The 16,239-nt window shown below is 38.0% G+C and overlaps 1 protein-coding gene across 8 annotated transcripts in view; it reads right to left on the minus strand.

Annotated features, from left to right (window-relative positions):
- The window catches only part of CEP152 (centrosomal protein 152), a 107,025-nt gene that overhangs the window by 46,409 nt on the left and 44,377 nt on the right, over nt 1–16,239 (minus strand). For all 8 annotated transcript variants that reach the window (XM_070377871.1, XM_070377870.1, XM_070377865.1 and 5 more), the window contains exon 13: nt 4,953–5,148. In XM_070377871.1, the coding sequence (XP_070233972.1) occupies nt 4,953–5,148 (196 nt within the window). The remainder of the gene's footprint in view (nt 1–4,952; nt 5,149–16,239) is intronic.

Below are 16,239 nucleotides of genomic sequence, written 5' to 3' on the forward strand. Positions count from 1 at the left end.
TAGAATGGAAGTAACATCATACTGCTGCCCTGAAAAAACAATCTTCATGGCTAGTCACTGCACTCAATTTTGACATATTTTCACACTGCAGGCACACTGGGACTTGGCACTTGCAGTAATTGTTGGCACAAAACTCTTAAGAACGTCTTTCACAAGAGAAGGACCATTTGAATGTCACAACAAAATTTCTCTCTCTAAAGCTGGAATACAGAAGGCATTATCTTCAAAAACACAAGAAATGTAATATACCAACTCTTATACTATCTTCCTAATTTCTATGTCTCAAAAAAATCTACCCAGGACCCTTCTGAGTTGGCTACTGAACATTGCCTATCAAGTCCCTTGGAATCAGAGTATGGCTTTAATCACAGCTTGTGGTAAGGTAATGATCTCTATTAAGTATCACACACAGAAAGGGCTCTGTGTTTTATTTCTTAAGCTTACAAAAAATTCAGTGTCGATGTGGTCCCTGCCTGCTAGTAAGCCAGTCTGGTTTTTCTAAGGCCTTTGCCACATTCTACCTTAATGGCCCAGTTGTTCAACTGGAATGAAGAGCATAGTATTTGACCCACCCCCAATCACTGCATAGTGCTATGTATGGGCAGACTCCTCAGTTTGATCACATATTATCCTGGAAATGTCATAAAGCAGCACTGCTATGAATAGTCATATGACATAAAAAAAAAAAAAAAAAAAAAACTCTGTAGTAACTCTAAATTGTTCTATATAAGATGAATAGAAATGGAAATAAAACATACTAAAGGCATTTATAAAGAAATAAATATATCAATACCTTTAAAACATCTATGAAAGAATCTGTCAAAACAGATTATATAGGAACTATTTTTGTTGCCCTTCTTAATACATAAAGGCTTTAGAGGAGGATTCTGATGGCCCAGTTCTCTTTAAAAAGACATCCAGGGAAGTTTAAATTATTGTGTTCTTTCTCTTAGCAAGCACAAAGTTCAACATCATTTCATTAAGCTCCGGATTTGATGCTAGCTATGACCGTTCTTTCTAAAAAATCAATAGAGGGACTGCCCTAGTGGTCCAGGGTTTGCCTTTCAGTGCAGGGGACTCGGATTCAATCCCTGGTCAGGGAACTAAGATTTCACATGCTGCAGGCAATGAAGCCCACCTGCTGCACCTACTGAGCCCCTGCACTCAAGAGCAAACAAAGTTGTTGCTCCATGCACAGCAACCAGAGAAAGCCGGCACACCACAGAGACCCAGTGTAGCCACAATTAAAAACAAAAAAATCGAGAGACATTTAATGAATTTAGCTTCATTAAAGATTTCAGAAAGACTAAGTTTATATAACATAAATTTCTAGCTTATTTGCTATATCCTTTTACGTACATCTGCTCAAGGCTGAAATGTCCCTATCCACCTTCTCCCCTGGGTTTATCCTTGAGGACAGAGATCAAAAGTTCCCTCATAGACTTCACTAGGGCTACCTTAGTACTCCACACCACCCACAAGATCAGTTAGTTATTCCTTCTCATAGCACTTTGTAATTAGTATCACCCTTATTATACAAAGTTATACATGTCCATCTTCTTATAGATCCGTAGTATTGACTATGGTAGCCAGTAACCACGTATGGTTGTTGAGCGCTTGAAATGTGACTTGTCCAAATAGAAACATGCAGTAAGGAGAAAATACATGCCAGATTTCAAGGGCAGAGCACACACAAAAAATAAACTGTCTTATTAATAATTTTATATTGATCACATATTGAGAAGATAATATTTTACATATACTAGGTTAAATAAATTATTAAAAACAATTTCACCTATTTTACTGTAATGGGACTACTAGAGATTTTAAGTTATATATATGGCATTATTGTGAAGAAAGCTGAGCGCCGAAGAATTGATGCTTTTGAACTATGGTGTTGGAGAAGACTCTTGAGAGTCCCTTGGACTGCAAGGAGATCCAACCAGTCCATTCTGAAGGAGATCAGCCCTGGGATTTCTTTGGAAGGAATGATGGATGCTAAAGCTGAAACTCCAGTACTTTGGCCACCTCATGTGAAGAGTTGACTCATTGGAAAAGACTCTGATGCTGGGAGGGACTGGGGACAGGAGAAGAAGGGGACGACAGAGGATGAGATGGCTGGATAGCATCACTGACTCAATGGACGCGAGTCTGAGTGAACTCCGGGAGTTGGTGATGGACAGGGTGGCCTGGCGTGCTGCAATTCATGGGGTCACAAAGAGTCGGACACGACTGAGCAACTGAACTGAACTGAACTGATGGCATTATTATATATCCACTGGATACCGATATTCTAGAATCGAAGTTCCTTCATAGAATGGCCATTGTTTCCTTCATCGCTGAATCCCATTAGACCTTGCATAAGGTAGCTTAAAAAAAAAAACCTAAACTGAATGATTTTCTTTTCACCCACATACCTCCCCAACCCTGCTTTCTGACTTTACAGACTAAATAGGGAGCTTCATTAGAAAAAGATGAGAGAAACAGGAGGCAAAAGCGAAGTTTGAAGGCATTCATCTGCTAATGAGACGGCTGAGAACTTGAGTGCTTATTTTAAAAACCCACCTGTCCATTAAATTACTACCTCCTCTCCCTCTTCTCCATCTAGGAAATGGGTCAACATACGTAATCATTCAGTAAATATTTACTGATCAAACACTCACAGAATTATCAAGACAATACTCTCAAGAGATTCCTATATAGTTAAGTTGAAGCAGAATAGCCATAAGCATCAAGGACTGAATTCAGCTTCACTTTAAGAAAAACCAAATGTAGACTGCTGAGAAATCACCATGGCAGAAGGCTGCTGCTGCTGCTGCTGCTAAGTCACTTCAGTCGTGTCTGACTCTGTGCAACCCCATAGACGGCAGCCCACCAGGCTCCCCCGTCCCTGGGATTCTCCAGGCAAGAACACTGGAGTGGGTTGCCGTTTCCTTCTCCAATGCATGAAAGAGAAAAGTGAAAGTGAAGTCGCTCAGTCGTGTCCGACTCTTAGCGACCCCATGGACTGCAGCGTACCAGGCTCCTCTGTCCATGGGATTTTCCAGGCAAGAGTACTGGAGTGGGGTGCCATTGCCTTCTCCAATGTCAGAAGGCTACCTGGCAAAAAAAAGGAAAAAAAGGGTATTCAAAGATGAGATGGCTCCCTCTAATCTACTGATAAAACAGACTGTAGAGTGTGGAGGCAAATGGAAAGGTTAAAAACAACACAAGGAATGGCCACCAGCCATTGCCACACATGTGAAAGTGTATCTGTACAGCAAATGCCGACTAGGGATTTCAATATGGAAAAGAGAAAGCAACAAGACACCAGAGCTAAGGTTCAGACCCCAAATCAGGCTCCTACCCTTAGCACACTCACACTAAAATGCTTATTAAACTAATCAACTCTAACCTAACACAAATTTTCATTTCCATTCTTTATAAAAAACATATGGGAACAGTTAAAAGAGCTTGGTTTAAAGACGTTAAATGTGCTGTGGGGAAGCACAGTCTCCCATTTCTCATTTGCTTATTAACATTGAAATCAATGTGTTCATCAAATATAGTTACTCAGAAGAAAGAACCAAACCGGGCAGGGCTTTCACAGTGAGAGCACACTATTATTTCTGGAAAGCAAACTAGGCACGATTAAAATTCCACAATAATAAGCGCCAGAGAACATCTTGCACACTTTGCTTTAATAGGACTTTTAATGAATACAACTCCTAGCTTAAAGGATCAAGAGATAAAACAGTACCAAAGTAGGAAGTAAAATATTATTTCCATCCATGAGGAAAAGGAATACACTACCTACATCTTTTTTTTTTTTTTGGCAGCACCACACACCATGGAAGATATTAACTTCTCTGGCCAGGGATTGAACCCATGCCCTCTGCAGAAGCACAGAGTCTTAAACACTGGACCACCAGGCAAGTCCCACCTACCTACACTCATATGTTACCTTCCCTCTCCTCTTAGCTTCTAGATCTTTCTTTCCAATAGGAATAGAGGTGAGCTGGATTTAGAGATAGAGAAGGGTGAAAAAGGCAGATGTTGAAAGAGGACATCCCTAAAGACCTCTGATAGCATGATCTTGGAGAAATAACCTTGACTTATTCATCAGTGCAGTGTTTTAGTCTCAATTTACCCAAAGACTCACTCTAAGCCCAGAAGGGTCACAAATTCCTCCAGTTTCATTGATCTTATCTATAAAGTAAGCACACTAACTTACTTTATAAAGATATAAAGGTGGGTTTCAAGGACTCTGACATATCTGACATGTCTTTCCCACCTCTAACACCACCATACACTGAATTTTTTTTTTCATTGTAGAATGACTATTCTTTTAAGAACATGGGCCAGGGAAATGTGAGGCAAATTGCGAGGGCGTTTTGTGGAGAGTCTAACTAGATGTGAAAGCACTACCGGAACAAGCTGATCTTGAGGAAATGCAGATGCCTTGTTATAAAGAACGCTGCACTGGATTTGTGGCTATGGAATTTTACCTAATTGGCGTCTCATTTACTAGGTGCCAAAAGTAACAAGAAAGTATATTCCTTTAAGTGGCATTTCCTTCTTTAAACTTCATTTACGGACTTCCCTGGTGGTCCAGTTGTTGGGAATCTGCCTGCCAATGCAGGGGACATGGGTTCGATCCCTCCTCTGGGAGGATTCCACATGCCGAGGGGCAGCTAAGCCTGGGAGCCACAACTACTGAGCCTGCACTCCGAAACAAGAGAAATCACCACAATGAGAAGCCCGGGTACCGAAACTAAAGAGCATTCCCTATTTTCTGCAACCAGAGAAAGCCCCTGTGTAGCAAAGCAGATCCAGAACAGTTAGATATTAGTTAATTAACTTTACTTATAAAAAAGTCAAATGAATGCCTGAAAGACAAAGGTTTAATTTAAATGTGAAAACTTTAAGAGTTTTCTTTATTAAATTTTGAAAAACAGCTTTACAAATTCTACCTCAGTGCTTTTTTCCTCCTTCTCCACTTGGAGAGCTTCGATTTTCTTATGAGAGTTTTTGAGATCACTTTGTAACTGAGACACCAGATGACGCTTCACAGAGTTGCTATCCAGCAAACGCTGCACCTCTGCTTTCAGCTTCAAGATGACCTCCTCTTTAGAAAGCACTTCATCTGGGCCTTCTTGCTGCACAAAGCTAATGGAAAAATGATCATACTTAAGGTTAAATCCAGTAACAAATCAAGCATGACTATTCCTTAAAAGCAACTAACTGCAGTGGTAACCATGCTTTGCAACCCATCCAACAATATACTTGCATTTCAAAAACAATTTTAAGCTTTGTCATACACAGGTTATTGTCTTTGATATATCCCTATATAGAAATAAGTTCATTCACAGAAAGACCATTCTTAAGCATAGTCCTGCTGCCTCACTGCAAGGAATTCAACCATATGAACTTCAGCAGAGCATGCATTTTTACTTTTGATAAATTGCATGCTATATATACATGTCTTTCCTGACTCCAAGAGAAACAATGAGAAAATAAAGAGGAAATGAATAGTAAAACACTAGTTATCCTAATCAACAATTTCTGTCTCTCTTTTATTAAAACACAAGTCTGAGTGGATATCTGAGCAACTGGAAAGAAAAAAAATAACACAAATAAATGCCATGCTAATTTAATCCCCACTACAGTTGGTCAATAAATTTTAAAATTGGAATGAGTATTTCTGTTCCTTGCCATAATGGATTAAAAGGACCAGTTTTCTCTTTCTGTCTTTAAAAAAGCTAGAAAACTAAATAAAATAAATGAAATGGTGGTGTTCAGTCACTGGACAAGAAGCAGCATAGTGTAGTGATGCTTGAGAAAAGTAAAGCAAGCAAGGTAAGCCCTATAATGGCTGCAGCTTTCTTCCTGGAGAGTTTCCAGTGTGCAGCATAGAAAGGGGAAACCAGGGAGTCCACTTTCTGCAGTCTCACCAAGTTGCAGAATTCAGTATGGAAAAACCAAAATGGCTAAAATCTGGGCAGCAAAACACCGTGAGGAAGGTAGCTACACAGAAAAAGGGCTCTGGAGACCTGTGGTGTATGTGAGAAAATTACCTCAAGATGGGGGCGAGGCAGGGAAAGCCACAGCAAGAGAGTAGGGCTGGGAATATTTTGTATTTCAATGAACCATAGTGGAGAGACTTCCTAAGTCACACAGCATCAAATATTGCCTTAGTAATAAGGCCAAATTAGCCCCAGATTAAGCTGTTTGTTCTAAATCTGATCTAATGAAGCCTACAAAGAAGGCTTGAAAGGATCAAATGAATTCCAGGTAACTTAAGTATGTCACAGAAAAAGAGTAACGGTATTTTTTTCTCTGCAATAAAGTCCAAAATCTAAAGCATACAATTCAGAATGTCCAGCATCCAATCAAATTTACCAAACATGAATAAAGCAGGACAGAAAATATGAACTGTAACCTGGGGAAAATGATCGGGGATGACAGATAGTAGAATTATATGTTCAAGGAGGTGGGGGCGGGGCGGGGGGGGTGGGGACACAAAAACAATGAGGAAGGAAATGGAAGACTTTATGCCCCAAATTGGACTTGCAGAGACAAAAAATAAAAATATCTGGAAAAATATACCTACTAGATGAGATTAACAGCCTATTTAATACAGCATATGAAAAAATCCATGGACATAAAGACACAGCAAACTTAAACACAAAGAGAATGAAGACCAGAAATACATAGAGTATATTAAATTTTCTAAGTTAACTGTAGTTAAGTCCCAGAAGAATGGGGAAGCTGATAGAAAAAATATTTGAAAAAATAATAACCACAATTTTTCTATCTGATGAAAATTAAAACTCCCTAAAACCTAGAAGCTCAATGAATCTCAAGCGCAAAAAACATGAAAACCATTATAAGTTATATCAACACCAAATCGCTTAAACCAGTGATAAAGAGTGCAGGAAGATTCCTGGGGAGATGACCAGGGGAAGGAATTCTGGATTCTGTGTATAAGCAAGCCTTAGTCTAAGCCCTGAACTATGCATGCAGAGAACAGACTGCATGCATCAAATCAGGAAAGATTTGGAGAACTTCTCTGAAATTTGAACCACACAAGTCTCACACTGACTAGCCCTGAAAAGGCACATACATACACAGGACAAATTCAAATCAATGTGGCAAAGGCTCAGAAAAATAAACGAAGATTTGAAACACCCATACGAGTCTCTATACAACAAAAAAATCACAATGTCTAGTATACAATCTAAAAGCACTCAATATAAAACTAACAAGGAAAACCCAAATGCTAGAAATATTACAGAGAGTTTTAAAAGTTTAAAGCGGCAAATATCTAGCCTTTATGAGTAAAGAAAACACACTTGAAATGAACGAAAAAAATAGGAATTTTCAACAGAGGATAAAAACTTTAAAAGAACCAAATGGAAATTTTATCATTATAAAAATACAATATCTAAAAGTTAAAAAAAAACTCAACTGACAGGCTCAACAGAATAGAAATGACAGAGGAGAGAGTGAGCGGACCTGAAAATAGTTCAACAGCAATTATCTAATGTGGAAAAAAAATGAACAGTGTCTCAGAGAACAGTGGGACAACATAAAACGACTTAACATTATATGTAATTGGACAACCAGAAGGAGAGAGAAAGCGATAGGGGCAGAAAAAGTATTTGAAGAAAGAATAGTCAACATGTTCACAAATTTGGTAAAAGACATAATTTACATTTTGCAAATGAGATAAAGTAAAAGAAAAACACACTTAGACACATAATGAAAGTGCTGAAAACTGAAAAAAGAAAAAGGAAAAAAATCTTAAAACAGCAGGAGAAAAAAACGACACATTATATACAGAAACAATGATTCAAATAACAATAGCTTTCTATTCAGGAACTACCAGAGACAGTGGGAGAGCGTACCTTTAAAGTGCTGAAATAAAAAACAGTTGATCCAGAATTCTGTAATCAGCAAATATAACAACATTTCCATATAACAAAACTAAGAATTTTTGGCAAAACCAATACAATATTGTAAAGTTTAAAAATAAAATAAAATTTAAAAGAAAAAAAAAAGGAAAAAAAAGAATTTGCAGACATGCTCTAGAACAAATGCCAAAGGAAATTCTTCAGCTAAAGGGAAATCTCTACACTGAAAACTACTAAACACTGGGACTTCCCTGGTGGTCCAGTAGCTAAGACTCAGAGCTCCCAGAGCAGGGGCCAAGGTTCAATCCCTGGGCAGGGAACTAAACCCCACATGTCACAACTCAAGATCCTGCATGCCACAATTAAGACTCTTGCGCCACCAAATAAACAAACATTTAATAAAATCTATGAAACATGACTGAGAGAAACTGAAGAACACCTAGACAAAGAGAGAAGTATAGCATGCATATTCAGAAACTGAAAGACTCCTTTTCTTTTATCCCCTCAGCTTTACCGAAGTGTTAAGTGACAAGTGGCAATTTCTTAAGATGTCAATTCTCCCAAAACTATCTATAGATTCAACACATTTCAAAATTTGAAATTTAAGTTTCAAATTTGTCCAGAGGGCAAATTTTCTATTACTTGACAAGCTAATCATAAAATTTATTTTGAAATGCAAAGTACTGAGAATAGCCAAAACAATTTTGAAAAAACAAAGTTGAAGGATTTGTTCAACCCATTTCAAGACTATAAAATTACATTATCAAGACTGCTCCCACCAAAATGACCATTGAAACAGAATGGAGAGTACAGAAATAGGCCCACAAACATACAATCAACTGATAATTAAAGATATCAAGGCAATTCAATTGGAAAAGAAAAGTTTTTCTGACAAATGGGATTAGATCAATTGGATTTACTGGAATAAAAAAAAATCAAATTTTCCCTCACACTATACTAAAAAATTAACTCATAATGGATCACAGATGTAAATATAACAGCCCAAACTACTGAATTTCTAAAATCATCACAGAAAAATTTTGTTAACACTGAGTTACAATAACTCATGAACTGTACGAAAACCATGAAGTGTAAAAAGAAATAAATTTGAGTTCATAAAAAAACTTTTGCTCTTCAAAAGATAACATAAGAAAATGATAAGATAAACCAGAGAGGGGAGGAAAACACTCACAACACATATATCTGATACAAAGGGCTTGTATCCTGAAATATATGAAGACCAAACAACATCAGATCAGATAGCCAAGTCATGTCCGGCTCTTCACGACCCCATGGACTACAGCATGCCAGTCCATATATATACACCAAACAACATATACAAATGGCAATTAAGCATGTCAAGAAAAGAGGAAGCAAACCACACCAAAAGATGATTAACATTACTAGTCATTAGAGAAATACAAATTAAAACCACAATGAGATATCACTACACACACACTAGAAGTGCTCAGATCTTAAAAGACTGGCTATCAAGTTTTAGCAACGACAGAGAACAACTGAAACTCTCTAAGACGTTTCTTCTGGGAATGCAAAATGGTAAAACCACTTTGGGAAAGAGCATTTATACTGCTAATGTCTAAATAAAATACAGGAACTTCAAGCTTACAGGGAAAGCAATTTGAAGCATAAGTGAAAAGGAAGAAGTAAAACTATCTCCATTGGCAGACGATACAATTGTATCTAAAACCCTTAAATCTAATGGAAGAACTACTATGAAGAGAATTAGAATGCAACATGTTATAACCTAAAATATAGAAATCATATATACACACAATACTCAGAAGCAATAACGGAAAAGAATATGCCATTCGCTATTGCAAATAAAATATCTAGGCATCAATTTAACAAGAAATTTTGCAAAATCTAAATGTGAAAAACTTCAAAACACTCTTAAAAGACAAATAGATTTAAACAAATGAAAAGACATGCTATATTCTTGAATAAGTAAATCCAACATCCTGAAGATATCAGTTCTCCCTGGGTTAATGTATATATGTATATTTAACGTGATCCTAGTGAAAATATTATCGGGATTTTTTTTTTTTCCTGGAACAGAATAAGTTAAACATGGAAGTTCACATGGAAGTGTAAACGAGCGAGAATAGTCAGAAAAACCCTAACAAAAACAGCAATTCCAGGTAGATGGTAAAACTAAAGTATAAAGCAAAGCAATAAAGCTTTCAGAAGGCAGCATAAAAGAATAACCTCATGACCCTGCAGTAAGGAAAGGTTTTTCTTAAAACGGACTATAAACAGTACTAACATGAAGATGGAAAAATTTGACTGATGCTTAAGAACTTCTATCCATCAACAGATACATTAAAAGGATAAAAAGACGAGCCCAAGGTGAAAAAAGATATTTGCAATACACATAACCAAAGAGTGCCTATCTAGAACAGATATTAAAAAACAAAAAATTCCTATAAATCAACAGAACACATGCACACACACAAAAAATCATCTAAAAACTGAGAAGGGACACAAGCAAGTCCTTCTTCACACACACACACACCCCATACCCAAGCCATCAATAAACACAATAGACATATTTTCTTAAATAGAACTCAGTCTCATTAGTAATCTGGGATAATGCAAATAAAAATCACAATAAAATAACACTACACATTAATGACAATATCAAGTGTTACCAAGAAGACAAAGCACAACTACAATTTTCATACACTTCTGGTGGGGAGGTAAATTGGCACAACTAATCTGGAAAAGATTTTGGCATTATCTATTAAAGTTGAAACACATGTACCACAAGAAATTTCACTTCTAGTATATACCTAACTGAAATGTATGTACATTGCACCAGAAAATAACATTAAGAATCTATGAATGGTAGAAAGGAAAATAAACTGTGGAGTATTCATACAAATGAAAGCTACACACACATATATTTACATATGTAAATGAAAGAGCTACAGCTACTGGTAATGTAGCTACTGCTGCTGCTGCTGCTGCTAAGTCGCTTCAGTCGTGTCCGACTCTGTGCGATCCCATAAGACGGCAGCCCACCAGGCTCCGCCGTCCCTGGGATTCTCCAGGCAAGAACCCTGAAGTGGGTTGCCATTTCCTTCTCCAATGTAGCTACAGCTACGATGTAATGTAAGTCTTACAAACAAAATGTTGGTGAAAGAAAAATCTAAAGAAAACCTATATCTACAGAAAACCCACAGCTAGATTCCATGCTTAATGGAGAACAGCTAAATACTTCCATGTAAAATCAGGAGCAACACAAGGATGTCTACTCTTGCCACTTCTGTCAACACTGTACTAGAGTTTCTAGCTAGAGCAATTAGTCAAGAAAAAGAAATAAAAGGCATTGGAAAGAAAGAAATACATCTATTTTCAGATGACATTATCTTGACTATAAAAGAGCCTAAGGAATTCACTAAAAAACTATTTGAACTAATTAACAAGTTAAGCAATGTGGCAGGATACAAGATCAATATATAAAATCAATTGTATTTCTATACACTAGTAGTGAACTGCCTGAAAATAAATTTAAGAAAACAATCCAAGGAATTCCCTAGTGGGTCTAGTGGTTAGGACTCCATGCTTCCATTGCAGGGGGCACAGGTTTGATCCCTGGTTGGGGAACTAAGATCCTCCAAGCTATGTGGTGAGGCCAGAAAAATAAATAAAAGATAAAACAATCTAGCAAAAAGAATAGCCAAGAGAATAAAACACTGCAGTAAGTTTAACAAAAGCATGACCCATACCCCAAAAACCACAAAATTATGAACGTGTATGACCAGTACACTGAAAGAAATAAAAGAAGACCAAAATAAATGGGAAAACACCCAGTGTTCAGGGATCAGGACACAATATTATTAAGATGGCAATATTCCTCCAAATTGTTCTATCGATTCCATACAATCCCTACCACAATCTTGCCTAATTTCTTTGCAGAAATTGACAGACTGATCATAAAATTCATATAGAATTACAAGAGACTCAGATTAGCCAAAGAAATCTTGAAAAGGAAGAACAAAGTTGGAAGATTCACACTTTCCAAATTTCAAAAGTTACTACAAAGATATGGCAATCTAGTGCATAAAGATATATAGCTCAATGAGATAAAATTGAGAGCTCAGAAACAAACGCTCACATTCTCTATCAATTCATTTTTTGACAAGCATGCCAAAACAATTTAGTGAAAAATAGTCTTTTCAACAAGTGGTACAAAACAACTGGATATCCACATGCAAAGGAATAAAGTTAGACTCCTACCTCATATCATATGTGTTGGGGGCCAGAGTGAGGTACTCCGCCGGTGACAAAGGTCATGAGGAAGGAGGCTCGACATACGCAAAGGCGGGATCGAGCCTCAGGAGTCCCCCTGGAACTCCTCGAGCATCTACCCCCATTACCAGAGCCTGCCTATTTTACTACTTTGTGCTCTCACCTACATCTCTGACTTTAAGGGGGGCTGTCCCCCACGACCTCTTTCGGAGAAGGAGTTAACCTAGAGCTCCAGTTAATAATAATTCCTGGGCGTGATAAGAGTGTTTTAACCTACAAACTCCTCTTAAGGTTCTCTAGCCTGCCTGACAGGCTCGTCCGGCCACATGTGATTGCTCACAGCTTCCCAACCGTGAGAGGCACGAGATGCTTTAAACCCTCTAAAAACAGGTTCTTTAGAGAAGTTAGGAAACTATAAGTATAAGTATAGTGGGCTGATTAGAAATTGTGTTGGTGAAGGGTTTTTCATTTGTTGAGCCAATGTTTGTTGCTAAGTCTCCATATCCCCTGCCCTTACACACATTAATGAATATATAGAATTAACCTTTGATATTAATCACGTTAGACCTTAGGCTAAGTAAATTCTTTCCTTAACTAAAACCCACTACACCCTCACCCTGTAGGAATGTAACTTTATTTGGGTGGCGTCTGTTTTAAGAATAATCACCCCTGGAGAAATAAGTGTCCTGGTTGACTGACCGCTGTCACAAGGAGAGGGTCATAAATTGTCAGCAGGCCCCCCTGGCCAGAAGATGATGTAACACCCCTAAGACCTCTGTATACATTTGTATGAAGCACCTGACTTTGATAAAAGTCAGGACTGCTGACCCCGCGTGACTTTTGCATAACATCTCAGTGTATAAAAGTAGATCATGGAAAATAAAGAATTGGGATCAGTTTCTCGAAACACTGGTCTCCCCATGTCGCTCTCTCTCTCACTCTGGTTGAGTCTCCATCTGGGCCTTGAACCCGCCATGCTTACTAATTATGCCTGGGCTTCTAAGATCCGACCGGGAGGCCTCAGTGTCTCCTCTCCTTCGGGAGAACGGAAGGGGCGCCTGCGGCCTACGTAAGTGGTGCAAACTTCTTGTCTTGAAGTTTTATTGGTCTCCCGTGTAAACCAAGCTACTCAGCCTCTTTTCTCCACTGAATTTTCCTACTGAGCTATCCTCATCCTATTACTCTTTATATCTTTGATAAAATATTTAAATAAATAGGTGCTTGACGCTTGCGTCCCCCGCTTGAATACCCTGGATCAGCCGGGGCAGGACCCCAGCACATATGCAAAAAATTAATCCAAAATAGATTTCAAGACATAATATAAGAGATAATACTCTTAGAAGAAAACAGGTATAAAACTTCAGAATCTCAGATTAAAGAATGGTTTCTTAGAAATGTACAGGCAACCAAGGGAAAAAAAATCGTAAATTAGCCTCCATAAAATTGAAGGCTTTTGTGCTTCAAAGCATGCTATCAAGAAAGAGAAAAGACAGCTCACTCAATAGGAAAAAATATAGGCAAATCATGTATCTGACAAGGGACTTAAATTCAGGATATATAAATAGCTCTTAAAACTAAACAGTAAAAAGACAACCCAATTTTAAAATGGGCAAAAGATGTAATAGACATTTCTCCAAAGAAAATACACAAATGGCCAATCAACACATGAAAAAAATGTTCAACATGACTAGCCATCAAGTGAAAACCACATCATTAGCAAATCACCATGATAAGAAACTATTTCATATCCACCAGGAAACTATAGTTTCTTAAATAAAAAATAACAAGTGCTGATGAAGATATAAAGAAACTGAAACCCTCGTTCATTGCCAGTGACAATGTAAAACAGTGTAGCCACTCCAGAAAACTGACCATTTTTCAAAATGTTAAGCATAAAGTTACCATATAAACCATCTAAAAAAGCTGAAAAACATGTCCACTCAAAATATACAAGCAACTTCTGCAGCTCAATTCCAGAAAAATAAACGAGCCAATCAAAAAATGGGCCAAAGAACTAAATAGACATTTCTCCAAAGAAGACATACAGATGGCTAACAAACACATGAAAAGATGCTCAATATCATTCATTATCAGAGAAATGCAAATCAAAACCACAATGAGGTATCATTTCAGGCCAGTCAGAATGGCTGCAATCCAAAAGTCTACAAGCAATAAATGCTGGAGAAAGTGTGGAGAAAAGGGAACCCTCTTACACTGTTGGTGGGAATGCAAACTAGTACAGCCACTATGGAGAACAGTGTGGAGATTCCTTAAAAAACTGGAAATAGAACTAACTGCCTTATGACCCAGCAATCCCACTGCTGGGCATACACACCGAGGAAACCAGAATTGAAAGAGACACGTGTACCCCAACGTTCATCGCAGCACTGTTTATAATAGCCAGGACATGGAAGCAACCTAGATGTCCATCAGCAGATGAATGGATAAGAAAGCTGTGGTACATATACACAATGGAGTATTACGCAGCCATTAAAAAGAATACATTTGAATCAGTTCTAATGAGGTGGATGAAACTGGAGACTATTATACAGTGTGAAGTAAGCCAGAAAGAAAAACACCAATACAGTATACTAATGCATATATATGGAATTTAGAAAGATGGTAACGATAACCCTGTATGCGACACAGCAAAAGAGACACTGATGTATAGAACAGTCTTTTGGACTCTGTGGGAGAGGGAGAGGGAGGGATGATTTGGGAGAATGGCATTGAACCATGTATACTATCATGTATGAAACGAATCGCCAGTCCAGGTTCGATGCATGATACTGGTTGCTTGGGCTGGTGCACTGGGACGACCCAGAGGGCTGGTATGGGGAGGGAGGTGGGAGGGGGGTTCAGGATGGGGAACACATGTATACCCGTGGCGGATTCATGTTGATGTATGGCAAAACCAACACAATATTGTAAAATAATTAACCTCCAATTAAAATAAATAAATTTACATTTAAAAAACAAAACAACAACAAAATTTGCAGCACTATTCATAATAGCCAAAAAGTAAAATGATCCAAATAAATGTCCATTAGCTGATGAATAAACAAGCAAAATGTGCTATATTTGTACAATATTACTTGTTCAGAATATATTCAGAATATTACTTGGCTATAAAATGGATTGAAGTAGTGATACATGCTACAACATGGATGAACGGTGAAAGCATTATGTGCCAAGTGAAAGGAGCCAATCACAAAAAAAGCCAACCACATATTATATAAATCCATTAAAGTGAAATATACAGAATAGGAAAATCCATAGAGGTAGAAAGAAAACTAGTATTTGCCTGAGCTTCTGGTAAAGAATCCACCTGCAATGCAGAAGATCCCAGTTGGATTCCTGAGTGGGGAAATTCCCCTGGCAAAGGGATTGGTACCCACTCCAACATTCTTGGGCTTCCCTGGTAGATGATAAAGAATCCACCTGCAATGTGGGAGACCTGGGTTCGATCCTTGGGTTGGGAAGATCCCCTGGGGGAGAGCATGGCAACCCACTCCAGTATTCTTGCCTGGAGAATCCCCATGGGCAGAGCCAGACAGGCTATGGTCCCTGGGGTCACACAGAGTCAGACATGACTGAGTAACTAAGCACAGCACAGTGAATACAGAGGGGATGACAGGGAATGACTGGTAACAAGTATTGGATTTCTTGTGGGGGAAGCTGAAATGTTTTAAAATGAGGTTGTGGTAATAGACGGACAACTCTGGGGATACTAAACGCACTGAACTATGTACACTTCAAATGGGTGAATTTTATGGTCCTGGAAATACAGTGGACCCTTGAACAACGTGGAGGGTTGGGGGCACTGGTCCCCCCTCCACCACCTGTAAAATAAAAATACATGTACTATGTTTATTTTAAAAATCCACATTCAAACCACAGTTCAAACCTATGTTGCTCAAGGGCCAACTGTATATCAAATAAAACTACAGAAAAAAGGAAAAAAGATAAACCACCTGATATATGAGTTCCCTCTAAATGAAGGCAAATCTGACATACAGTGTTCAGGCAAGAATAACTAGCTTTTAAAAGATAACAAGAAAACCAAAATAAT

The sequence above is a fragment of the Bos mutus genome, chromosome 10 (assembly GCF_027580195.1).
Source record: "Bos mutus isolate GX-2022 chromosome 10, NWIPB_WYAK_1.1, whole genome shotgun sequence".
Lineage (NCBI taxonomy): Eukaryota > Metazoa > Chordata > Mammalia > Artiodactyla > Bovidae > Bos > Bos mutus.